Raw genomic sequence first — 25,788 nt, forward strand, 5'->3', positions numbered from 1 at the left:
TTATTACAGAATAATTTTCTTGTTTTCGATGAGGATGAACATTCGATGTTGTGTTTGTGCATTATTATTCACGTAACTTCCCGCGTTTTTGTGCTATTCAGTTTTTAAACCGTAGAATCATCGTCATTGGTATCTTCATCCTTTCCTGAAACACGGTGAACGATCAACTGATTGTCTGCTCCTCCACTGATAACAAACTAGAACAAAAAAGATGTCGAGTCGTTAACCTCGTAGTCGTAAGTAAAACACGTTGTTCAACTTTAGATGAAGTAATAACTGCGTGGATAAGACAACTGGGGTTAAGCAATTTAAGAGTCGAGTCCATATAATCGTTAACAAACTCGATAGAGCTCACCTGTTCTGTGGACCAATCAACACACATCACTTTATCATTATGTCCGCGTAGAACATGCAGGGGTGTGGTGGCACTAAAATAATTTGACACTTTAATGTAATAAACATTTATTTTACATTAGTGGTGATTGAAACATTTATTGTGGAACGAACCTTCTCGTATCCCATAAAATAAGAGTCTGATCATAAGATCCGGACACCAACATAAATTGATTTCTTGGTGACCAGGCTACAGAAGATAGCCAACCATCATGAGAGGTTAGAGTTTTCTGAAAAACAGCACCATCTACAAGAGAACGCAGAATAGCTGATGATAGGCAGGATTTCGCATTTAAGTCAGATTCAACATTTGACTTGCATGTATGCGGTTATTTTGTAATAGATTTACATATTTGGCCGTTCATCTAATTTGTCCATTTTTCGAGCATTCTCAGAATTTTAGATTTTTAACATTAGATTTATCCAAATTTGTTGATGTGTGATACAGCAATTAGTTACTGTATAATTGCGGGTTCTTTCGTTTTTATTATTTCATTATATTTAATATTTTTCATCACTATTTTTTGCCCGGATTCGGCGATTTTGCATGGTAGTTGCAACACGTGAGAAATATGTTTTGTACCTCTTATCCTGTGATCCCATAATCTAACATGTCTATCTGCACCAGCTGAAGCAATCAGCTTGGAATGAGGTGAATAAGAGATACAATTAAATGCTTTTCCACCAGTCTAAATAAAGAAAGATAATTGCTGAATACCGCGTGCAATATCTCGGGAGAAATAATTACAATGCTATCTTTCTATTTCACAACAATATACGTACAGAAATATTTTAAATTCATAACATACTATACCATTGTCAACGGAATGTTTCAGTACAGGCATTATATATAGGGTTGGGCTTGCCCGTTGTGAAATGCGGGATATATTTCAGCTGGATCGATAAAATACCATTTTGCGCAAGAAATGAACTTTACCAAAGTATGTTTATTAATTCCAGAGCCAGCATCCCAAACTCTTATTGTATGGTCCCAACCACAACTGAGAACTTCACGATCTTCGGACCAGATCACTGAAGACACGGCTTCTGTGTGGCCAGTCATTGTCATTAACGGGGTCTAACAAAAAGACAACGTCATATCGATATTATATGGATATTAATATATTAAATATAATGTCAATTATTCAATGAGATTAAGCACGACGCGAAGCTCGAGGTTTGTTATCACACGAAGGCTGATGCGGTTAACGGTAAATTGAGGGATTGATAATTCTTCATATCTTGCAAAAACTTATTTCAGTAATTGTTTTATAAATGAATAATAGTTTCTGTACTTGGCTGTTTTGATAAACCTGTTTAGAAAAGTCCTTAGTCTTAGTTCTTACAAGTGAGTTCATATGATATGATTTACTGATCGCTGATTCGCTGTACATAACACGAGCTATACATTCTCGCTACCTACATCGGTCATCGCATGATGAAGAAAATGAAACAAACTATAGAAATCATGGACCCACTCTAGTTATGTTTCTTTTATGTTCTTGCTCAGTTTTAGATTTCTTCTGTATATTTTCATCATCACCGTCATCAGGGTTTGTTGACAAATCTATTTGGAATAGTACCATAAATTATTAATCGTTACTCAAAAAGTTCTTCTTAGCGTCGGAAAATCTGAATAAAGATTGTTCTTTCTGTATATGCCAAAAGCTCAGAGCAAGTGTACATAAAACTGCATGTAATATAGCTTTGCTAGTCAATTACACATCACATAGCCAAACCAACACAACACGTTATTTTATTATGATTGAAACCAAAAATAGAGTAGCACACCTGATGACCATAATTTAAGTGTTTTATCCCACGAACCACTGCAAAACTAAAGCAGCAATAATTATTACGTTTTCAAATGCGTAAAAACGACGTTATATATATATTTGCAATTTAATACTGGCATGTATACCTTCATTTCATTTGGGTGAACAGCTAGACAGTCTACACTTTTCGTATGTCCTTTACAGACATACAGACAAGATGACCGACCTTCGTTCAATGGGCACTATACAAAAAGATATAGGCCTCTTCAATATACGGGGAAATTAGGTGTGTTTGTTTCAATGGATGGTTTGTTTATGGCAATACCAGGATAGCGGTGCAGTGATTGATCAACCCTGTGATCAACCAGGCCTGCTTGTTAATTGATAAGGCCGCGAGTATAAATTTTAAGCCATCCAGGATCTTGCATATAAAATAGAATGAAAGTGTTGGTCAAATGCTCATGTAAATTACCTCACATATTTTGATAGTCTGATCAAGCGATGAGGATAAAAAAATAGCTTTTTCTTTATCTATATTATAAACAGAACAGTTTTCTCATTTTAGCCCATTCAAACATAATATTTATATATGGTAAATTAATTTTTTAAAAATCTCATTTAATTTGAATTAAAATTTTAAGGCTATTAAAAAAAGTAGGATGTAAAAAAGTTGATTTATAAATGTGTCTTGAAGTGACACTAGCAGTTTGTGGGCTCAATTCCCACCTGGGTCAAACTTATTTTTCAGCTTACCTGGTTGGCAACTCAGGCATGATTGAGCCTAACTGAAAATTTCGATTTTACTTTTATTTCACTTTTCAAAAAATGATTCGTTATGATTTTTAACATCCTATGACCTGTGATATAATTGAAGCTGAGAAAAATACTGTACAGTACTAGTACAAAGGATATGCAAAAAAACCTTTTCTTATCCAGTTAACAGCCTTCACTGCTTGTGTGTGTTCATTTATAGAGTTTAAACAGTTCCCTGTGGTACAAAAACAAAAATCACCTTGTCATTAACCTTGTATCTTTAATGTGTTTTAACATGCTTACATGGACTTATGTGCTAACTATAAAAGACATGTGAAGATAACATGACTAGTTTACCTTGCATATCCCAGACATACACCATATTATCATAGCTTCCAGATAAAATACTAGAAAATTTGAAAACGATTAAGCTAAGTAAACTTTTTTCTTCCCTATTTTCAATCCCACTGGCCAGCAAAGTTTCAGTCAATGCAGTGGTGTACTGCATGCCGGTAAACTGTGGTGGACTTGACTTAAAAATCAGTGCATTTAACTCAATGTCAAGTAGATAAACACTTGTGTCACACTTTCCCTCCATAACTAATAATGGTAAATTGGTAAAACTTACCAATCACTTGAAACAGCAATTGAGCTAACCCAGTCATTTTGAAGCATCATTTTTTCTGGCCATGGTGCAGCCTTTTTCTCTATATATTCTATTTTGACCACATCTTCCTACAATGACAAATTAGTATTTTTAATAATTTGGGGAAGTGGCATCCAATGAATTGAATTAAGAAGTACCAAAACAAAATGTATTTCATGTTTCCAGGCAAGGCAAAACCTTTTATACCAAATTATTCTTCTGTACTTACCGTTTCTACATCTTGCTTTGTTATATGTTTTTGTAAAGATTCTGTGATGTACTGATCAGAGATGAGGAAATCGAATTCCACTTTTTTATCCTCATTCAATATGTTCTCTTTAAAATGCAAAACGTAAAACATTATGCAATTATTTCAATTACAGAAATAATAGATAACAAATACAGAGAATTAGTTGCCTCTGTGTTGTTCCAGGGTTTAAAAACAAGGAAATGGTGTGTTTGATGTAGAAAAAGCGTAAAAGATAAATATTCACACAATACTTATAAACAGTGACTGCTACCTTGTTGCAAGAGGCTGTTTATCAATGCACTCAGATCATCACAACTCACAGTAACAGGTATAGAGAACGGTGTTTGTGGCACAGAATACCTTGAAATACATGTGTACAATGTATTTAATATTTTATAATTTTATCAACACCATCAGTCAATATATTTACATTACAAACCATGTTTTATTAAAAACCTATTATTTGGAGGTCACTTCATCTTGTGAAATAGTGCGCAGTGACTCTATGGTATAATATATTATATATGTATTAATACTTACGCCTTGTGTTTTGTAAAGAAATTTACTTGGATTTGGCTGCAACTATCATTCTCCATCTTCGAAACTGAAAAACGTATTCACAAGTCTACAAAATATAATGCAAGATTCCACCAACTTATTTAAACCAAGACATCAACCGTTTTTTTTTTCGTTCCTTATGTTTCCCTTTTCCCTTCCACTTTTCATTAATCAGTGCTTCCACTACGTATGACATGAAGTACAACTTGTTTGCTCTGGGTGCTCTGCGGGCTCGTATTATTACATTTATTACATTTACTATTACATGTGCAGAACATGTACAGTAACAAAAGAAATTTTTTCCTCATGTTTTTGATAAACAAAAGTGAGGTATGTATAATTTTATGGTTGTTGGCCACGTGGTATGAACCTTAATTGTTTAATGATTTAATTGGTGTAAATGTTTTTTGAAGTGAATATTATTATTTATTAAGAGTATTATTGTTTTGGCACATTATTATTGCTTGTACACACGAACAAAAGAAATTTGCCTGCCCAATTTTGTCCTGGAGTTACTTTTCTGAAATTGTTGGTGTTGGAGAGCCATAGATATTGTTAATATAGGTATGAATTAATTTGTGGTGAACAGAAATTTAAGAAATAAGCTTTGACCTCATTTGAGAGTCTGAATTTATGGCAAGCTAGGCTAGCCTGTTTTGCCTCCATGCAATTGTTTTGTCCTAGTGTAAGGATAGTGCCCCCCCCCCCCCCTCAATCCAGACGCTGGCAGGGAGTGTCCAGTCCTGTAATTTCCTTGTCATGAATAATGTCCTCCTATAGCCATGTAGAAGTTCAAATATTGAAGAACACAAAATCACAAACCACAGGGGTCTGGGCAGGACCACTGATAAGCAAGTATTCCTGTTGAGATGGAAGCAAGAATTAATAAACATTCAAAGCCTCAATTAAAAAAAATTCATAATAAATCATGCAAAGCCAAGTACGAGCCCACGTACAATTCCAATAATTCAGTCAGTTAGGTAGGTTATCTAGGTTCTAAACTGAATCTTGATTGTGCGTTGATTCTGATGTCTCGTAGAGGACGGTTCGTCCTTCAATACAAACTTGTATAGATGCAAACGTGAATAGTCATGAATGCTCCGTTAAAAGCCTCTTTATCTAAACACCCATGTCTAATGTCTTATTCACTCGTTCAAATCAATCTAAAGAAGAAAATCGCATCGAAAATCGTCTGTGTGAACTCGCCATAAGTAGTTCTATTCTCGCTTCTGGGTCTCCGGAAGGTTTTCTGGTTTTCGCAGGTATAGTTGCTATATATCCAGTGTATTATAAGATCAATGGGTAGAACACTCTGTGAGAAACTACTGCGGGTGGGGAGGACACTATCTGGGCACTATCCGCGTGGAGGATCACGATCGTGCATTTGGGGTGTAATTTACTAGATTTTAGATGGTAAAGGAAATGGTTTACACGCGTTCGCGTGAAAAGAAAAAAGAAAACGCTCTAAAATTTTGTCTTAGTCAATTTACTTATAAATTGAACGTCTTTGCCTTTAGTTGATTGTAAATGCCGCCAACACCTCAGATTCAGAATTAGTGCGCGATGTTTGTGACCCATCTTTTACAAATGAGATCCACGTTGTCATGGAGAAGAAGGTAATTAATTGTCATTAACGTTTAATTGAACTTATTTTGAATACCATTTCGAGGCGTGGACAGTGCACTATACTATAGTGATTAAAAATACCAAATACGAATATCGGTATTGGACAAGTATGCAAAATTGCCTCATATGAGCGCAACTAATTTGGACTGAGAAAATGTGTGGTGTGCAAGTATTATGAAAAAACGCAATATTTAGTAGGTATACCTCTTGTGTATTGAGAACTAAGACAGAAAAGGAGTGCCGTATTCAAATCAGTGGTTTTCGATATTGTTGATTCCACATTCTATCGCTATTGTGAAAATCAATGACGATGTATAAAAATTATACATTTTTATGTATCGCTAAGTAAAGACCTGGGCCGCAAATCTCAAAAAACTGACTCCGTATCTGAGCTAACAAAACGTACAATCTTGGTCGAATGTTCGTTGAGCCGATGAGAAGATGGCATATAAAAGTTGTTAACAAGCAGTTAATATTTTTTCATCAGCTTATGCAATGTGAGATAATATTAACCGTAGACGGGCTATAAGCCGTTCCATTTATAGCTTATTGCCCCAAGAACTCACTATGTGAACAGTTATATTGCTTTGAAGCGGCTCGGCGTCGAGACGGTCGAGTTATTATAACTCGGTCTCTGTGTTGCCTGTGCATTCGTGATTGATATTTGATCAGATAACAGTTGATTATAATCACGCTAAAACATTGAGCGGTGACTAAACATGTGTTTGAAGCGTATGTGTTTGAGTTAAAATGTCGAGGACGTTCAGCTGATACGAAACTCTCAAGAAATTTGTGTTATGTAATTCCTATGAATTTTCAGGTAGATATTTTCGTTCAATTTATTTATTGTATTTCCAACTATGCAGCAGAAATGATATATAGTAGGCATTTAATTTTGTTTTGTAATCTTATAGTTAGCTACATAACCGATATTCGCATTTCTTTTGTCATCACGTTGGATGAGATATTAAGCTTTATCAGTCTCGCAACGATTCTATGAACATATTATACAATTTGATTTTGTACGTATGTTGGTTTTTTATGTTTTTACTTTTGAAAACTGTGGAGCAGATTGTTTCCGGTGTACTAATGTTCATCACCGCCTATATATTTACCTAATAGAATATCTACTGATCAGGAATTACCTCTCTGCGGCCTGTACGAATATAGCGTGACTCTACATGAACACGTTAACTTTAGCAAATGTCATGATGTTCAAAAACGTGATCAAATTCAACTTTTACTAAAGAATTATAACGTTAAAACATGCACGTCGACTCTATTTTAACATCGCAATATCTTTCGATTCTGGAGTGTGCTTGAAACAAGTGGTTATGGCTTCCAGTAATATATAAAAACATATATTCATATCAGACTAGTCAGTCCGTTGACGGCAGGAAGAATGCGCCAATAGTTCTATAAACTTTTCTCTGACGTTTGTGTATTGAAGGTCCGTGCATTTTTATAAAGGAGTAGGAGTTTTAATGCAACTAGCTTAGCTTGGTTGAGTTGGTTCCTGTCAACAGTCAAATTTTCTGCTGAATCTGATTAATTTTCCACTTGATGTCAACATCATTCATCAAGCTCTCAATGAAAATCACGCATCTTGCTTTCTGGCTCAAAATATTCTTAATCTGAAAAGAAAGTTGCAAACGAATGCTACAAAGTATTCAAGGCATCCATCTTACTTTTTATGCAATTTTAGAGTATAATGTTGTTACATATTATCCTGCAGCAAGAACTGCATGAAAATACTGCTCGCGTGCAGTGCTCATAGCAATTAGATAACTACCTTATCTTATTTCATGTAAACTTCAGTTCCATATATAGCGAGAACTTCTCAAAATATCAGCTCTCTGTCAATCTTTTACGAATTCTTGTTCGTAGAAACTATAGAAGTCTGAGTTGTTCTTACTTAAAACACAACAGAATATCCTCCTACAGTATATATATCCAAGAAATCGCCTTGCAGGCTTGCCCATTATTACAATACAAGTTGACAAAGAGTAGTACGGCAAGCCAAAGACGAGAATAAGGTTTGCGAATTTTATACCTTAAACCACTTCCGTAATTGAGACGAATTTTATTATTCTTTTATGTGCATCCTAATTAATAATTCTTTTATGTGCATCTTAATTTTTAACTAAAACTACGCGAACCAGGCAGGTTATGCTTAATACACGTTTCAACATAACCAGAGAGCAGCGGGCATGGCAGTGTGTTCAAACAACTCCGCAACAAATGTGGTATAAAAGCTGTCTATAGTAGGCAAAAACACTTCTTAACGCTCCGATATAAGGTCTCTCCTGACGAAGGCCCTTACCTTAAGTCGAAACGTCGAGATTTTTTTTGGCAGTTGTTATACTATTACCTTAAAACAGACTAATTTCCGAAGAAAGCGACGACAGCTCGAAAACGTTAACAAATTGAGCATAATCCCTGTTTCTAAAGTTAAGCTTGTCTATCTGTCACTCAAAACTGTGAATAAAAGTTTCATATATGCATAAAAATAGCAATATGTGACACATGTGCATCAATCAGTTTAATCAGTACCCGCGTGTCCACAAAGGCCAGCTGATCTTAAGTAACTGGAATTATTGGCACATAACAATAATATATTCTCATCGATCTACGTCTGCCAGAGTCTATCCGCTATCGATTGTGCCTTTATTGATGAATGGGTAAAACTTTAGACAGATGTAAACGATGCATTTCGTATAATTTTGTTTATACATTGCTCTGGGGTCGGTTGTATATGAACAACATGACTACTTTTAGTATAAACATTTGTGATTAATTAACTCTCCCAACCTTTCTAAGTCTTGCAAAACTTTTTTACACAACTGTTTACTATCCTTCAGATTAATTAAAATATTTGAGTCAATATGTCCACGCCTCTTAAAAGTTAACGAGCGAGAAACATCCTTTTTTTCTTAGGTCCATAGCGGGCATCAGAGTCAATTGATTCCATGCATATATATACGAATTCCACATAGAGTCTTGTCAAAAATGTTAAAATGGGGATGTAGAAGCAGGTGTTTCTGAAACTTATTAACTTTTATATGAGAATCTTCATAATATAAGATAAGAGTTTTCTAGTTGGTTCAGCTTTATTCAATATAAGTACTGCATTCATGTGCATATAGCAATACTGATTAACACATGCATGCATAAGACCGTTATACTTCTATGAACGATAAAAACACTGTGTACATTTAATTATGCCGAAAAGTTATATATTACTATAAGATAAATACCACGGTGAGGTTTCATTGCATAAAATATCCTTTGTTTCTGTCAATTTCTGTTGTTGTATCAAAAGGGCGTCTGAAAATGGGAATTTCGGTTAATAAAGCCGTTAATAAGTTTCGTTATCAGTACATGGAAATCTTGTATTATAATATATATGCATTTCTTATCGTTGAATTCACACTAAAGTGATTTCATTGGACGTTTCAGTCAATTTTTTTTATCTGACAAATATAGTAGCATTATAAATCTAGCCCATCACGCCGCTTTACCACGCATAGCAAGTCACCCCATGCATCGATTATTAAGTCAGAATTATGTTCGACAGGTCTGTATTATAACATGGCGTGAAAATTTGTAAATATTTAAAAGGTATTTTATAAAACATTTATTTATTAGGTAAATATTTTGATAGGGGGGATGGGAAAAACTGGCTTGTCAATTTCATCTCATGATCATCAATAATATAATACTAGATTCTAGAGACTGCTTTATATATACCTCGGGCGAATATGGCGGGCGGTGATATTTTGCGGGTAGAAATCGCCCGAAATGCTCCTTATGACCTTAACGCCTGCGGAGGAGATAGTCTTTATTTTAGGATTTAAATATAGATAAAATTCAATCAAGGGCAATCCTTTGCGCTTGTGTAATCGAAGTGGTTAAATTCTTCAAAAAGTAGAACCAGTTTTGGGCGAAATCTGTGTATTACTGCTCCAAAGACGCAGTTCGAGTTCTCCCGGGGAGGTTGCATTTTTCGCCCCTTGATTTCTAGATCTCAATTATCGTGTGTTTTTGCCTTCGTCCTCCAAAACCATAAACCAAAACTCTGATTTAAAATCCGAATAGAGATGATTTTAAACAGAAAATGCAGTTATTAATTCATTATTTGACTTCATGCAACAAATGTCATAAAGAACATTGACAGCAACATAAATAATAATGTGTAGTAGCTAATAAAATACGAACATGTATCAATTAAGGTACAATCATTGGTACAATCAGTGCTTAACATCAGCTATTGCAGATTGAGCTAGCTTATTTAGCAATATTTGTTTTCAAATTCAGATAAGAAAGAATTTCCCTATATATAAGGGCCAAATAAGAGTGTGTGTGTTGGGGGGGGGGGTTCGACGACAGAGGGGGTCCTGGAGGGGAATCGGTACACATTTATATCTATTCTCAGTAATCAGTATTCTGATCATAGTTGGGAGTGTAAGGTCTTATCTGAGACTCTGACAATCTAGGCAATTTAGGCAGCACGTTAACACTTTCTCCGATTTCTCGAAATTTTTTTCCCGAAATTATTTAGTTTAACAACTAAAAGCTATTCTACTAAATGATGCAACATTCATTTCATCGACTCACGTACGGCTTCCTGTTGTGAATTTTTTAGCACGAAAAGCAAACTGAATTGAATCCTTTTAAGTTATTTAATTTAACAACTAAAAGGTATTCTACTAAATGATGCAACATTCATTTCATTATAAGCAAGGTAAATAACTCGTCAAAAGCGATAAAATAAGATGCTACCGCCCTACGTTTCTTGAAAATTATAACAATCTCTTTTTACATTGTTTGGGTAAATGTAATTATTTGCTATAACAACTTTTCTCCTGCATATATGCATTGCCAAGGCGGGATGTTTTTTAAATGAAATGCGGTCTTGAAGGCGAAGCCAAAGGTAAAATGAAGAGTTGTATTAATATGGTCGAGTAGTGTTGCAAATGCCGTATTCTGATTGGCTACGCTACCTGTTGCAGTTAAATAGATAGCAAGTAGTGAAAATTGTATCTTTCGTCGCGAAGAGAAATATATTTAGAAAATATTTTTTCACTAACTTATACTAAAACAATTATAGATTACTCACTCTCGATTTCTATGATTTCTCTCTCGTTTCATGAAATCTCCAGCTGCAAATGCAGACGGTTGCATCCGCCGCTACATATATACACTCTGAAGTCTCTGATCCAGATTGTGATGCTGTGAAAAGCCTTCATTACATAGTTAGCCATAAGATATAGTGTTCATTGCATAACCTGTGGCTGTAAATTAAACCACGGACAAACTTTTTTTCTTGTACGTGGCGTCTGCGTGACCTACGGCTATTTTCACGCGGCTACGCCAATAACAATATCGCGAAGACTAGACATAGAGATTAAGGGAATGTGAAATTTTCTTATAGTTCAAGGCATTTACTCAGATAAGAATAATTCCCTGCAAATAGAAAACTGATATTTGAAGTAAAGACATGCAGTCCCACGGTATGATGTGTTTGGCTTTGTAACGCTATGATGCTTACAACTAGAACTACAGGAGGTCGACCACGAGTTCAAAACATCTATACCTCTTATTTATTAAAGACTGATTTCAATTGTATTAATGCTATTGAACAACAGACCTGCTTTATACCTTCTAAGCTCAACAACGATATATGCCATTTGAAATTTTTTCTTGATCATCAGCAAAATCCTGGCGTATATGTGACAGTGGATTTGAGACTTAAACTCTTGAGGTTTGTTGGCAGATTTCTAAGAGTCATTACACGACGGTCTGATCAAATCTGATAGCCCTATCGCGTATTCATGTCTGACCCGTATTCCGTCGTAGATCAAGAGACAACATCTCGGACAAGACAACATGACATAAATAATACATCCGTTTATCCATGGAACTTTGTTAAGGTCTCGTGTACATGACGTCTGTATGTGTCGTATTTTTAATTTACTGTCTATATATGTCTATGCATGATTCATTGTGCGGTGTTTTATAACGCGGGTAGAACGTATACATGCATTTAGGCGGCTGCACCTTTTAACGAAGTTGCAAAATATAGAAAAGTGAGTTGTTACGAGCTGTTGGGACACCGTGTTTTGAACGATGCTCTCTTATCACAAAGAACAGCTGAGATGTAGATTATTGAGGAAATCTCGAGCGGTAATACGCTGTTTGAATGCACCATACTGTCGCAATTAGCAGGTCACAGTGCTCTAAATATTGCAAACAAAAAAACAACGCTGGCTTTCGAATAGTCGGTAGTGAGTTTTAAGAAAGATTACTACGATCAATTTTGTGGTCGAGTAATTTGTTGAGTCGGGTGCGTCGACCAATCAATAGTCATTAAAACACTGTAAAATCGTCAAATTGTCCTTTTATAATGCTTGACGGTTAAGGCAGCATATGCTAATGACGTGTACGATAAAGTTCATCTACTCTTCTTCTAGGAGTTCAACTTGGGTATGTCGTAGTGGAGAATTCTGATTGACATGCCCGTGAAGAAAGGTTTTATGTCACCTCAAAATGTTTTTATCGAGAATATCATAAGAAAGTTCGACGGGTCGCGTGAGTACTCTCTGTCCTGTTTGTTCAAGTATTAAATAACTGTATGTGTAGTACACTTTAATGTTTATCTACTATTTGTCTAGCTGAACGAAACTTCATATTGGGTAATGCTCAGTTGCTTGACATACCGATCGTGTATTCAAATGACGGATTTTGTTCTTTGACTGGCTACAAACGGACAGAACTGTTGCAAAATTCTACAAACTGTGATTTCTTATGCGGCCAAGGAACAGACCCGGTTGCCGTACAAACGATCCGAGATGCATTACGTGGAAGTGACGAAACCAAAGTACAAGTATTATACTACAAGAAAAACGGTGAGTTTCATCAAAAAATGATTTGTTTTGTTCTCTTTAGCCGAACAAGACGTTTTGCTTTCTAATTCTGTATTTATGTTGTATTTTAAATGCTTCGAATCATTGACGGCTAACGGTAACGAATAAACAGAGGCATGTTAATTTAAATCTTATGTCCCATTGTGACATTGCCGCTGTGTCGACACAAATACAAATTGCAAAGCACAATGTCCGTTGCGCGACCCTACATGAAGGACAACAAAATTAGACGACTGAAGATACAAATGTCAAGAAATTTTTTTTTCTCAGATACTTCACGAGTCTTAATCTTCGGCTATAGATGAAATAATACTGCAATATAATAATTTTAATTTTGCTATATAATGCTTTTAATAAGACTGTGCAACATGACGAAATTGCTGATATTTGTGCATAAATATTAAATATTTGATAAAAATCTTTTATAACCTTCATGGACCTTGCACACCACATTTTCGTATATGTACACATGCATATAATTTATATATAAATAGATTGTGATTTTTTCTAACAGTCATTGCACTGCTTGAGCGTTGTCTAAAATATGTATATGAATATTGTTGTTTGTGGCAGTACAATGTACAATGTACAATGTAAAATACCAAGCAGTGATTCTGTACAAGTTTGATGCGAGACATGCATCAATCAATCATCTTCAGTCTTAGTATACTACGACTATGAGGTCCTTGAAAAGCCACCTGAATTTTTTTACCGGACTGATTTCATAAATTACATGACCCCATTTTTTAAAACCGCAGTGTTAAAACTAAAAGGGCTAAAAATACGGAAGAAACATACCACTCTTGTTCATTTGCCTGTGCGTGAATGATGATATATACGTGACATATACACATATAGAATCTGGACCATGCACCAAGCATCGCTCACACTCTTTTTCTATCATATATATTCAGTCATAATTAAGTACAAAGGTCATTTAAAAACAGGTAATCGAAACATGTTACGCAAGAAGGGTAGCGAGTCTCCACGTGATATGGGCAGTGGTGTATTACAGTGCATAGAGGAAATCAGCTGTGGAAGTTTCGAGAATAGCAATCTAAAAAAAATAATAACTGACAGAAAAGAGCGATTCCAGTTCCAAAAAAAATTACTAAGAAAAAGACAAAAATATTACGAAAAAAAACTTAGAAAAAAAAACAAGACAAAAATACTAAGTCTAAGAGAAAAAATACTAATATAAAATACTAAAAATAGTAGATAAAAATACTAAGAGAAAATTACTAGAGAAAAATACTGAGAGAAAGTATATTGATGATGCTACTGAAGCGAAGTTTGGTCAAGTTGAATTGCGTGCAGTCAACATATATGTTTACGCAAATTTTGACTTGAGTTTTACAGAGTAATTACAGATTTTTATATAAATCCCTTTTTAATCATAAGATAAAGAGGGTTATGACTGCTTATATTCTTTAAAACTGTCTCGCAAAATTAACACACGGCCCTTAGCATTTGATGACTTTTGATGTTAAGTTTCAATGGTTAGTTGATAGTTGGATCAGTGACATCAGCTATACATGCATGCATGCATGCATACAATGTGTGGTTTGGCATTGGCAAGGTTTTCTATTTTTGTGTCATTATAGTCGGCCTATATTGATACCGGTCATCATGAGTATGTATTGATGATTGGTCTGTCAACCGTTCTTTCATCTGTGAAAATATGATTAATACCAAAAACAGTGATTTTCATAGCAGCCTCAATGGTTTCAAGGTGCTGGAGAAATCTAACGGTTAATCCAGTGAACGTTTTTATCAGTATACACTTATAGCTACGTCTTGGTTTTAAAATTTTATTTTATATTAGTCGACTGCATGATTCAGTAGTCCTAAAAGTATATATATATATGCGTGTCCTTTTCTATGAAATTATGAACTGTTCATCACATAACGTAATTATATGAAAGAATAAATTCAGCCTGAAATTTAAATTTAAATCAACTATATCTCTAATCTTTTATATCAGAGATGACAGAAGGCAAATTATTTAGACACCCCATGCATGCATGATGCAACTTTGATGATGCAGCTGTTTTACTAAGCAAGATCAGGTTGGCATGCGAGGAAATTACACGTTCATTCGGACCCTGTCAATGTTTTTACATTTCATCTTCACTAGTCTCTTCTCTTTTCAATGTAATCCGACGGGAGAGCTGGTACAAATTTTTTATACACTTTTAAAATTTCAATTGTTCTGAAGACAGTCATGCCGTCAGTATGCATGTAGCTGCTATTGCCTATTGTCAGTAATTATATAATGTTGAAAAACTAGCAGCTAGCCAACGATATAGTCCGAGTGTTGGATTTCCTGATTCCTATGCCCCAAATCATCTGCCGTTTTAGTCCTAGACAGGCATCGAAGGATAATTATATAGCAAGAGTCACAGCTGCTGATATTCTAACCAAGCGCGGTGTATGAGGGCGATTACAGGACGGCTAAACATTACTTTTCAAAAGATAATGCAGATTTTGATATAATACTAAAAGATAATACCCGCGGGTAGCATGACATTTTTTTAACTATATTGGGGCATTTAGACACAGTGCATTAATTAGGCCCTTTGCTTAACCCTCGATTTTCATGTATAATGGGCCCTTTTGTCACTATGGTAAACCTAAAATCTGTTTCATTAAAAATTGTGTGGCTGGCTTTGTTGTAAAATCATTTTTGATCCTTAAGATATATAAAGCCAACTGCATGTATGTAACCTGCTTACACACTAATTTATGCGCAAAAGCCTTAATACTGCACCGGTGGTCAAAACTCTTTAAAAAATTACCCTAATGGATGGGCACAAATAACTTAACCTTAACAAATAACGTAACCGTGGTAACTATTCAAAAGCGTTTTAAACCATTTTTTTACATTTCAGGAACGGCATTTCTGTGCTCCGTTTTGATAGCTCCGATCAAGAATGAAAATGGTTCAATTATTATGTATATTGTCAACTTGGAGGACGTCACGAGTTCACCAGATCTTGTGGACGTCAATGTGGGTATGTAATCTTTTGATCTTCATGTTCTCGTATTATACGTTTGATGCCATAAGATTAATCAATGTCTTCTGCATCATTTCCTGATCCAGACACCGTCTTCCATTTTGTTTGTTGATGTATTTATTGTAGATGCATTAGGTTTGCAGATCATTCATATGCAAGCATGCATGTATACTTTAGTCCATCGATCGAAAATAAATATTTAATGATAATCGCGCCAAGGATATCTGGATTGCATGGGAATACGATCAGCTTAGAAAGTTTAAATCATTGAAGACATTGTAAATATCTTCCATTGACACAATATTTAGGCTCAACTGCCTCCATGCACAGGTTTTCAAGGTTTGACGTTACAACGTTTTGAATGAATTACAAATTATGTGCCTTCGGACCCTGATTTCCCTGTAAATTTTTGTAATATTTTGAAATTTATTTGTGGGGGTAGGTTTTGGCCATCATTATATATGCGTATCAATAAATGTGTGCACGCCTTTTAGCGATTTCAAGAACAACTGCATGAGATGTAGATTTTGTCATATGCATCGATAACTGCTAAATTTGTGCATCATATGTGATCACTATCTAACCGTGAGCCAATGTTATACCATACATTTCAATGATTTCATGGCAAGAAACCTTTGTACGTTTATTGCATGTAGCTACATTTCAAGAGATATAATCATGCATTCATAAGTTCATCTCCCAATGGTACCCGGACGACATTTTCAGGCTCAAAAAACGGATTTCTTTCACTCCGTAATATGTTAATATTGCGGTTTCTAGGAACAACAGGTGTTTCGTTGAAATATTTCATTATGATATGTATCACATTCACGTTTGCGAGGATATGTATTACAGAAAACTGAGCAAAAAAAGGGGAAATAATTTTCGCGAAATGCAATTTCTTATGCTCGTGATAATTATAAAGTTCAAACGCTGTGTTTGTACAATCCGCGCCTTGTGTACCGTTATTTCATTAACCGCGAGTATGCAAAATATTTTCATGTCTTGTTTTGTTGACTTTTCTCGTATGAGCAGTCGATGAACATTATTATCTATTTACAATAAAAATGCAGCGTGTTTTGTAGTTCAGGCGTTGCGAGGTTCAAACTATTAACTTTAAACATTTGGAAAACAGGAATCAGTGAGTGTTGTCATCGTATAAGTTGTAAAAATACGTGGGTGACTTCACAAACCAGGTTTGTTAACATGTGGATCGCGCGTATTGTATATTTCATAATATTGCATGAGCATGTTTAAAAGCTATTTAGAAATGTATGTATTACAGGCTGAAGGCGACGTGAAAAAGGAGAATCGGTACTGAATACAGTGCCGTATCTAAGTTTAAATTAATGAATATATGAATTTGATTGCATACATCGTCTATGTATAAATGGAAGTAGTAGACATATACGGGTATATTCTAGTCCCAAAATGAAAGAATCGCTCTACTTTTTCAGCGTTTCAGTCACATGACCATGCAGTAACATTGTTCTTAAAGCAATATGGTCGAAGTGGGCATGCAACTATATCCAAAACGAAATGAAACTTTGAATTTCTAGTATTGTCATCCTGTTGTAGTTTGTTGCATTAAAGATCTTATTTTCACTGAGATCTTTGAAACAGTAAAAAAAACTCAGTCCGCGTGTTATCTCTTCGCAGTCAAATGCATTTGTTTTGAGCAACATGTTAACATGTACTCGTATCTTTCCCAGCCAAACGCCCTCTGAAAGCAAGTAAGTCTATGCGAAGAACATTCCCGAAAAACAATTTGATGATGTTAGTTTGCAGCTCACCTTAATTTCCGGCTTCTATTATACATGTATGTATTCGATGCATGTCATATTATTGTGTATACCCTATGCATGCATGCGTTACCACACATTCCGTCTGACGTAACTCATTGAAAGATAACTGAAAGACGTTAAATAACAGAGAAAAATTTTAGCGGACAATTTGTTTAGTTTCATGCAATCTTTCCGGTCAAAACGCGGTTGTTTTTGCAAAATACGGAGTTATTGCCGCTCTTCCGATTAAACGGCCCGATGCGGATCGTGTATACATGTATGTATAGAGTTTTTCCACAAAACGTTTTTCCTTTGCAAAACACCGAAAGTCGGTACATTTAATTTTATCTAAGACATGACTCTGACCCTATATATTTCATCAACATATTTCCCCATTGTTGATGATAAAACAACAAAAAGCTTGTCAATAATGCGTGCGATTTTAATTAAAAACACATACGAGTTTAGAAGTATAGATCTGTTATGTTGTGTCTGTATAGCTCTAGAAATACTTCAAAGCTTTGTGATGTTATGTCGTTCCGTTCCGTGCTATGGTAAACCTGTGAAACAATAATCCTCCGTAAGGCTCCGTTAAGAAAGCTCGGGTGCTTGGCCGATATTGTGAGTAATTTGATGAGAGTTTTTCAACTTTCATCATCTTTCATTAATTTTAGACTGCAATAAGTGTATTCTACGAGGATATAAGCGCGTAAATGCATTTTATTACTTTTATATGAATTGTATTGTCGTGAAGCCGGGTGGTTGAAGTGTTCGAGTCGAATCGACGCATTCGTAATTAATGTTAACGATTTAATTAAAATTCATTTATGTGGTCGTTTATTGAGGAAAATATGAGCCGGTGAAGATGGCTGATTTTTTCATTAGGGGTTGTGCTTTACCAGTATGATGCCATATCGTGCAGTGGGTTTTCTTTGTCAAAGAGTGTAACATTCTGCATATATATTATACACATTTTTCATTTGTTCCGAGACATTTATTTGATTGATTAACTCGCAAAGTTATTATTTTTTCACAAAATATAAGGTAGAGAGCTTTATTGTATTTGTATGATAGCCCAGTTTGAGTCAAATTAGCGTCGCAGTCATCCTTGCCATGATTGATCAATATTAATACAAGGCTTGATTGCTGACATTGTTTTTAAGTATTTAATACTATCAGCCATTCTAGTTACTAGAAGGCTTGTAGAAGCTATGTTAGAGGCTGTGACGTGCAAAGCGACCCCGACGTTCAATACCGACGCAAAAAATACTCGCATAATTTCCCTGAGAAAAACCCAAAGATACCATTTACCAGACTGGCTCTGCCAGAATGATGTTGTTATCAGTTGTTTTCTGAAATCAAGAACAAATTACTTATCTCACGTTTTGTGTGATCTCAAGTTACCGCGGGTTCAGATAAACAGCCTCAAAGTCGAGAACTCCACATTATCATGTTCATGTTATTGATCGAAACATCTTTGTGATTGTCTAGCTCAGAAAGAGAATGCCTGGCACGTAATAAGACGTAGGCTGTCAAAAGGAAATTTGAAGTTTACAACGAGCGAGAATGGAATGTCTGAGACTGACACGACGGATATTGAGCTTCAGGAATCATTCCTTCATTCTGATACCCTTCCAAAGACAATGAATAACGATGTCTGTGCGGGTTTCATCGACGATAATTGTCTTGATGTTCGCAAAAACTCCATTGAACAGGAAGCATTGATGTTTAATTATAATCGACGTCGAGCCACGTCATGTGTTGAGATATCACCGAGAATGGTGGAGGAGCTGCGGAGGGAGAATAAATCACAGGAGAAGGCTGATTCATTGGACAACTTCTTGAGTAAACTCACAGCTAAAAACTCGAACCACGTAACGGATTCGATGGTCTTAAACGCAAAGCAAAAACAACCGTCTCTGACAAGTTTGCAAAGTATTACAAAGCTGACTGTAAACTCTAAGATGCAATCATCACCAGATCTTAAGCCGAAGAAAACAGAGAAATTTGCGCAGGTAATGACATGAATTGCACCCAGGTATATCGAAGGAACCCTTGTGTTGGTTTCTGTAAAGCCAACTCTTGTACACAGGGGGTGGGGTACCTTTTACCTCTGGTCCAAACCCAGGCTACGCAGGTAAATACCTGGACACTAGGTTGCTGTAAAGCTTTTTTTTTCTCTAGTTTTCTATATGAAAATATTCCTGTTTTGATTTTCAGGTGTTATCTCTCGGAACTGATGTCTTGCCTGAATATAAATTGCAGTCGCCACCAATGCATCCATGGACAATACTCCATTACTCGCCATTCAAAGCAATCTGGGATTGGTTTGTTTTAGCCTTAGTTACATATACTGCGGTGGTAACTCCTTATATGGCATCATTCGTCTTAGCAATGGATCCGGAGCAAAACGAATTAGACGAACGTGTTAGTAATGCCACCAGCGAAACAAGCAGTTCCTATCGTTATTCTGATCCCTTGGTTATTGTTGATTATGTTGTTGATATTATGTTTGTTATTGATATTTTCATTAACTTTCGTACAACGTACGTTGATGGTAATAACGACGTCGTCAGTATTCCATGTCGTATAGCTGTACATTATATGAAGACGTGGTTTATTATTGATATGGTGGCTGCTATCCCTTTTGAATTGCTATTTATGATTGGCGACACAGAACAGGTTAGGGTTGCTACAGTTACTTTTATAAAGACGTAAGAATATTTTCTTGTTTTAGCTATATTTATAAACAAATGGAGATAACCTCGTTCCTGCACCATTTGCTATGTTTACCATGTTGCACAAGCCAATTTTGAACACAATTTCAATGCGACTTTGTTATTCAAAACATATTTAGGTAACCGGTGCCTAAAATCTGTAGAGATCATAATGGTTTGCCTCAATGAAGTCAAAGTGAAGTGAACATTTTCATGGAATTTTTGATAGAAATCAGCTACAACTGTATCTGAATATTTTTTTGAAACGTCAACATTGCATAGGACACCAGAGTTTTTGATCTACGTATATAAATCGTCATCTTTCATTGCAGACAACTACCCTGATTGGTTTGCTGAAGACTGCTCGTTTACTGCGTTTGGTGCGAGTTGTGAGAAAGCTGGATTATTATTCCGAATACGGAGCGGCAGTCTTATGTCTTCTGATGCTAGCTTTTGCCTTGATTGCGCATTGGTTGGCCTGTATTTGGTATGCTATTGGTAGCATTGAACAAAAAGATCCTACAGTACATGGATGGCTGGATTCACTTGCTGAAGACACTAGACAACCTTTCAACAGTTCCTATCACGATAGCGGACCTAGCCAACAATCAAGATATGTTACTGCTTTGTATTTTACACTAAGCAGTTTAACGAGTGTTGGTTTTGGCAACGTCTCACCAAATACAAATGCTGAGAAAATATTCAGTATCTGTGTTATGCTCATTGGATGTAAGTATTTTATACACGTCGGTCATTTCGTTAATCTATCGGTCAGTTGGACGAAGTTTGTCTTATTCGTTGATGAGATGAACTCTTTATTGTGTGATGATTTGGCCGCTATTTTGATTATAATCTGCCGAATATTGTAACGTTGGTTAAACAACTATCACTTCTGATTCATTGGTTCGTGATTTGACCAGTTGTCCCAAGGCTTCTGCCACCGGAAGTGTTTTTGACTTTGGTAGTTAATTCGTTCTTTGATGGGCGCGTCGCTCAGTTTGTACGTCGGATTATTCAGAGCTGTCCTCTGATATTTTCCGTTGTTAACCACTCTCCTCGCTGATACACCACGGAGATTTTTAACTTTCATTTACATTTCGTTTTAGCGTTGTTTTATGCCGCTGTATTTGGCAATGTTGCTGCAATAATCGCACGGCTTTACTCCAGTACAGCGCGTTTTCACGAACAGATGCAGAAAGTGCGAGAATTTATTCGGTTTTATCAATTGCCAAAACACCTCCGACACAGAATTGAAGATTACGCTCATCATCAGTGGTCGTACACAAATGGTATTGATATGAACGAGGTAAGTCTCGACAAATAAGTAATATATATGCCTTGGTTATCCACGACTTTATCCACGACGCACGACTCTTTATCCACGACATAAAGTGACAATTCTACTGTTGTCAGCAGATGAGAAAGAGGTACACATTCCGTCATCAGTTGTTAATGCTATCGATAAACTTAGGTGATGCGATGTCTACCTGATTGCCTTCAAGCCGATATCTGTGTCCATATGCATCGTCATTTGATCTCTGAAAAGAAGGTGTTCACATCAGCCAGTCGGGGTTTTTTAAGGGAATTTTCATTAAAATTGAAGACGATCCACCTTCCACCTGGTGACTATATTCTTTACAATGGCGACGAGGTGGATATATTATGTTTTATATCTCGTGGTACTATTGAGATCGTGGACGATCGAGATTTCATTTTAGCTATTTTAGGTAAGTATTTATTGAAGACTTGTGCATGTTAATCCCTGACCTATTCGACTAACTTCGAAGCGTCGAAGTTTTCTTCCAAGACAGTCAATCTAATAGACCTTTCTTATAATGACGTCAAACGCGGAAAGTCTGATGTTACACGAAATTTGATTTGCTCTACAAAACTGTCGAGCCAATCACACTTCGTGTAACATCATACTTTCCGCGTTTGACGTCATTATGAAAAAGGTCTATTAGAGCTCGCTATTCCACATTGTTGATTATCGCAGGCATAAATCAAGGTCTTTCACTCGACTAACCCGCAAATCGTAAACAAAGTAAAAATACATTTATTCCGAAATAAAATGAAGTACATTTCAACTCTACGACTTTTCCCTTCACCTCGTCAAGTCTCACTTTATTTTTAGGTCATGGCGACACATTTGGTGATGATTTTGGTCTCAACCCCGAGGTACCAGCGAAGAAGGCCAGCGCTAATGTTCGAGCACTGACACATTGTGATCTTCATAAAATATCGCGTGATGATTTGCTCGAAATTCTTAGAAAGTATCCAAAATTCTGGGAAATATTTAATCGAGAATTTGATGTAACCTACAATCTTACGTGTGAACACGAGAAGGTGAGTTGATGATTAAATTGATTCATGATTTGATTTAGACATCGTTCAAAGTGTGCATGATATGCACCTCGCCCTGCATGCATGTGAAACAATTCGTGTTTTTGCTCGGTCTAAATCTGCTAGGAGGATAGCGTGGGATTTTTCTGTGTCGTTCAGTAATTTTATCACAGCTTATATATATTGGAAATGTTTATTGAGTGCATGCAACTACGGAGTCATGATCCGGCAATTCGACGGTAAGATTTTGGTTAAAATACTGAAAGTCATTCGGATGAAGATACTGTCATGGAATAGCTGAGATAATTTAAAGCTCTCGTTCCGATAAGGAGCGATGAGTGTACACTGAGGGTACAAGACAGGAACAAATATTTTGTTTTTGTTCAGGCAAAATCCGATGGTGAAAGTAGGACATCTTCATTTTGTGTAAATCATGAAAATGAGGGACAACAAAAATGTCGTCATGTTGACATTCCTATAATTATCGAAACATCACCTGAAGGTCAAGCAAATATGCCATTCCCATGTGCCCAAGGTCAGAACCGCACCGCAAATGAAACTGAAAACCCTGTGAATTTTGCATCGAGTGAACACAACAGTAGCTCACTGTGGGCTACAGCGGAGAAAAAGGATGCCTTTGAAAATTTAAGTGGTTTAGCATTAGGACTAAAACGAAGAAATGTTAACAACACACAACCTCCACCGGATTCGTCTTGTACATGTTCAGGATTTGAAAATATCCAAGAACAACTAAAAGACCTTTCCTTACGAATGCAGAGACTTGAAGATAAGTTTGGCAACGATCTTGAAAGAATTTATAAGATTCTTAAATCTTCGAGAGCAACAAATAGGGATAAAGACATGCGAGATTCATTCGTGTGAGTGTGACAGAGTCGTTTTCACATTTCTCCATGTAAGAAGTCTACTCCGTGACTGATATTTAATATACCAAATAGGAAATATCGATTATATATCGACCTCTACGTTTTCGGAGCGATATAGTGTACAAGAAATGAAATTATTTATAAACGTTGAAGAGAATATCTATGCGGCGAGGTTTAAAGTTTTGAATCGTGAAACCGAGGATTCAGCAGCGTGTCAAATGATGTCAGACTTCCCAAGTTCTGATCTCTCCAAAAAAGTAAGAAAGTTTCTGGGCGTGATTTGTGCGACTCTCAGCATGCAGCAAACAGAAATGACAGGAAACATATTTGAGTCGAGACGACTGTCCAATGCTGAGGCACAAGAAGGCAAAGGAAGAAAAACTTGGAGGCCCAATATGGTTTATCGAAGGATAACTGCTTATAACTGGATTACGACGATTGATCACGTGCTTTATGCACGGCTTTAACAAGTCAGTCTTGCTTGCTGATATCATCAATTCGGACAGGAAAAGTTACAAACAGAGCAGTGAATTAGGTCATTTGAAAACATTGACTGTGTTGAGGTTATTAAAAATGGTTTAAACATTAAATCTCTTATTTGAAACAAATTTATATATAAATTATCACAAAATTAAAAGGTTTACTGATAATGTTAACGTATTATATGAAGAGCGTATTTTAATGTCGACTGTATTTAAATCGGGAGAAATAAATATTTACAATAAAATGATTAACAAATTTCACCGATCATAATTTTACCGATTCATCCTCTTCATTCCAGTTATTTAGCTTCTATTAGTTTTTTATTAGTTTCTTAGAATTTTAATTGCACCCGCATGCACATACTGTCAGCAAAGGCGTTCAATCAATCAAGTGATCCATGTCCATCTTCCTCGTCTTTGTTGTCAAGCTAAAGTCAATTCACATCGGTTACATCAGATAATCTTTCAACATGAGTATTAACACGATCGAGGATTCTGCAACCTCACGCGCGTGGTGGCCTACTGACAATAATCAATGCAACCATAGACAATCCAGAAGACATTGTCTTTTGGATTGTCTATGATGCAACATACCTGAGATATCTCTTCAAAGGTGAATAATCTTCCCAAAAGACCTCGAAGGGGAATCATGAGTAAAACAACAAGAGGAAACATTGGTGAAGTAACATTGAAGCTTTTCACTATCCATAATGCGGTGACACAGAAGAATTGAATGATGGTGAACATGTACACTTTATGCAATGGCACCTGCAATAATAAAAAAGTGCACAAACCATAGTTTTTTCTTTGAGTCTTCATAGAGTCTTCGGCCTTATGTAGAGTCTTGATATTTTAGACTGCGTCGTGGCATACGGAAAGGGTATAACCGTAGGGAAATTAAATATTGCTCCACCAGAAATAGTTTCATGTATTATTTCTATAGTTTTACTTACATTTTTTAAGTAAGGTATATCTGGATGCTGCCCTGGCGCCATAAACATGAGGAAAAACCTTTCAATCATTTGAACTCCAAATAATGCAACGACACCCATGTATAAAACCATACCAGAAAATACTGCTTCAGGAATGTTGTTTAAATAAGAGTTTAGGAAAACTGATAAACCTATAAAGATAATGCATCATTTTACAGACTCGTTTTGTACGGATAACTGAACTGAATTATGTCAACTTAGTCTTCCTTTGGATCTTTATATTGCATATACCACCATCAAAGTCACATATTATTTAGACCAAAGGTGGACTCCTTTGGATCTGCTGATTGCTAATAGAGCCGTTATAATATTTCAAGTCTTCAGCCTGCATGTGAAGCCCAAGTTATTCATGCAAGCTTTCTATTTGTCGCGTATAAACATAGAGTGGTTGGAACTTCCTTTACACAATTATTTCAAATAAAAAATTGTTATAAAATTAAATTGAAACTCACCAACTAAAATTCCGGTAAAAAACAACGTTAATCTTTGTTCTCGTATTTTAACCACGTGACTTTTAACTCCCGGTGCATCGAAACTGCTCCAAACTTTCAAACTGTCCAAGTGGACAGACGTCTCAACAGCGGCCAAACACATCCAGGGTAACCCAAGAAATGAAGAAATTAAAACCATGATGGCGACCAG

General features: G+C 36.0%; 3 protein-coding genes across 18 annotated transcripts; 1 reads left to right on the forward strand and 2 right to left on the reverse strand.

The window, feature by feature from the left end:
* Positions 1 to 31: 31 nt before the first annotated feature.
* Positions 32 to 13,806, reverse strand: LOC114541888 (ribosome biogenesis protein WDR12 homolog). 9 transcript variants are annotated; one of them, XM_028561715.1, is made up of 18 exons: positions 11,663 to 11,720; positions 11,121 to 11,395; positions 9,259 to 9,328; positions 4,358 to 4,421; positions 4,089 to 4,177; positions 3,797 to 3,903; positions 3,550 to 3,656; positions 3,279 to 3,328; positions 3,091 to 3,156; positions 2,641 to 2,699; positions 2,315 to 2,410; positions 2,185 to 2,230; positions 1,872 to 1,960; positions 1,331 to 1,471; positions 977 to 1,082; positions 508 to 640; positions 356 to 428; positions 32 to 197 (listed from the first exon to the last, which is right to left on the reverse strand). In XM_028561715.1, exons 3-18 carry the CDS (start codon positions 9,272 to 9,274, stop codon positions 105 to 107), a joined length of 1,335 nt encoding a protein of 444 aa, XP_028417516.1. In that variant the 5' UTR covers positions 9,275 to 9,328; positions 11,121 to 11,395; positions 11,663 to 11,720; the 3' UTR covers positions 32 to 104. The 9 variants fall into 9 exon arrangements, with proteins under 9 accessions (XP_028417516.1, XP_028417572.1, XP_028417669.1 ...); XM_028561771.1 differs by lacking the exon at positions 11,121 to 11,395 and having other exon boundaries at positions 11,663 to 11,738; XM_028561868.1 differs by lacking the exons at positions 9,259 to 9,328; positions 11,121 to 11,395; positions 11,663 to 11,720 and adding an exon at positions 13,726 to 13,806.
* Positions 5,901 to 24,372, forward strand: LOC114541183 (potassium voltage-gated channel subfamily H member 6-like). Of its 8 annotated transcripts, none has more exons than XM_028561297.1 (11): positions 5,901 to 5,991; positions 12,475 to 12,592; positions 12,676 to 12,909; positions 15,819 to 15,941; positions 19,220 to 19,743; positions 19,949 to 20,410; positions 20,778 to 21,174; positions 21,552 to 21,751; positions 21,917 to 22,172; positions 22,580 to 22,791; positions 23,176 to 24,372. In XM_028561297.1, the coding sequence occupies exons 2-11, from the start codon at positions 12,517 to 12,519 to the stop codon at positions 23,668 to 23,670; spliced, it is 2,979 nt and encodes a 992-aa protein (XP_028417098.1). In that variant the 5' UTR covers positions 5,901 to 5,991; positions 12,475 to 12,516; the 3' UTR covers positions 23,671 to 24,372. The 8 variants fall into 8 exon arrangements, with proteins under 8 accessions (XP_028417098.1, XP_028417152.1, XP_028416998.1 ...); XM_028561351.1 differs by lacking the exon at positions 5,901 to 5,991 and adding an exon at positions 6,610 to 6,821; XM_028561197.1 differs by lacking the exon at positions 5,901 to 5,991 and adding an exon at positions 11,868 to 11,954.
* Positions 24,364 to 25,773, reverse strand: LOC114542700 (band 3 anion transport protein-like). The gene is made up of 4 exons (XM_028562207.1): positions 25,599 to 25,773; positions 25,108 to 25,277; positions 24,749 to 24,922; positions 24,364 to 24,582 (listed from the first exon to the last, which is right to left on the reverse strand). Exons 1-4 carry the CDS (start codon positions 25,738 to 25,740, stop codon positions 24,538 to 24,540), a joined length of 531 nt encoding a protein of 176 aa, XP_028418008.1. The 5' UTR covers positions 25,741 to 25,773; the 3' UTR covers positions 24,364 to 24,537.
* Between the last annotated feature and the right edge of the window lie 15 nt (positions 25,774 to 25,788).

The sequence above is a fragment of the Dendronephthya gigantea genome, unplaced genomic scaffold, assembly GCF_004324835.1.
Source record: "Dendronephthya gigantea isolate DGI-Jeju-01 unplaced genomic scaffold, DenGig_1.0 000000F, whole genome shotgun sequence".
Classification (NCBI taxonomy): domain Eukaryota; kingdom Metazoa; phylum Cnidaria; class Anthozoa; order Malacalcyonacea; family Nephtheidae; genus Dendronephthya; species Dendronephthya gigantea.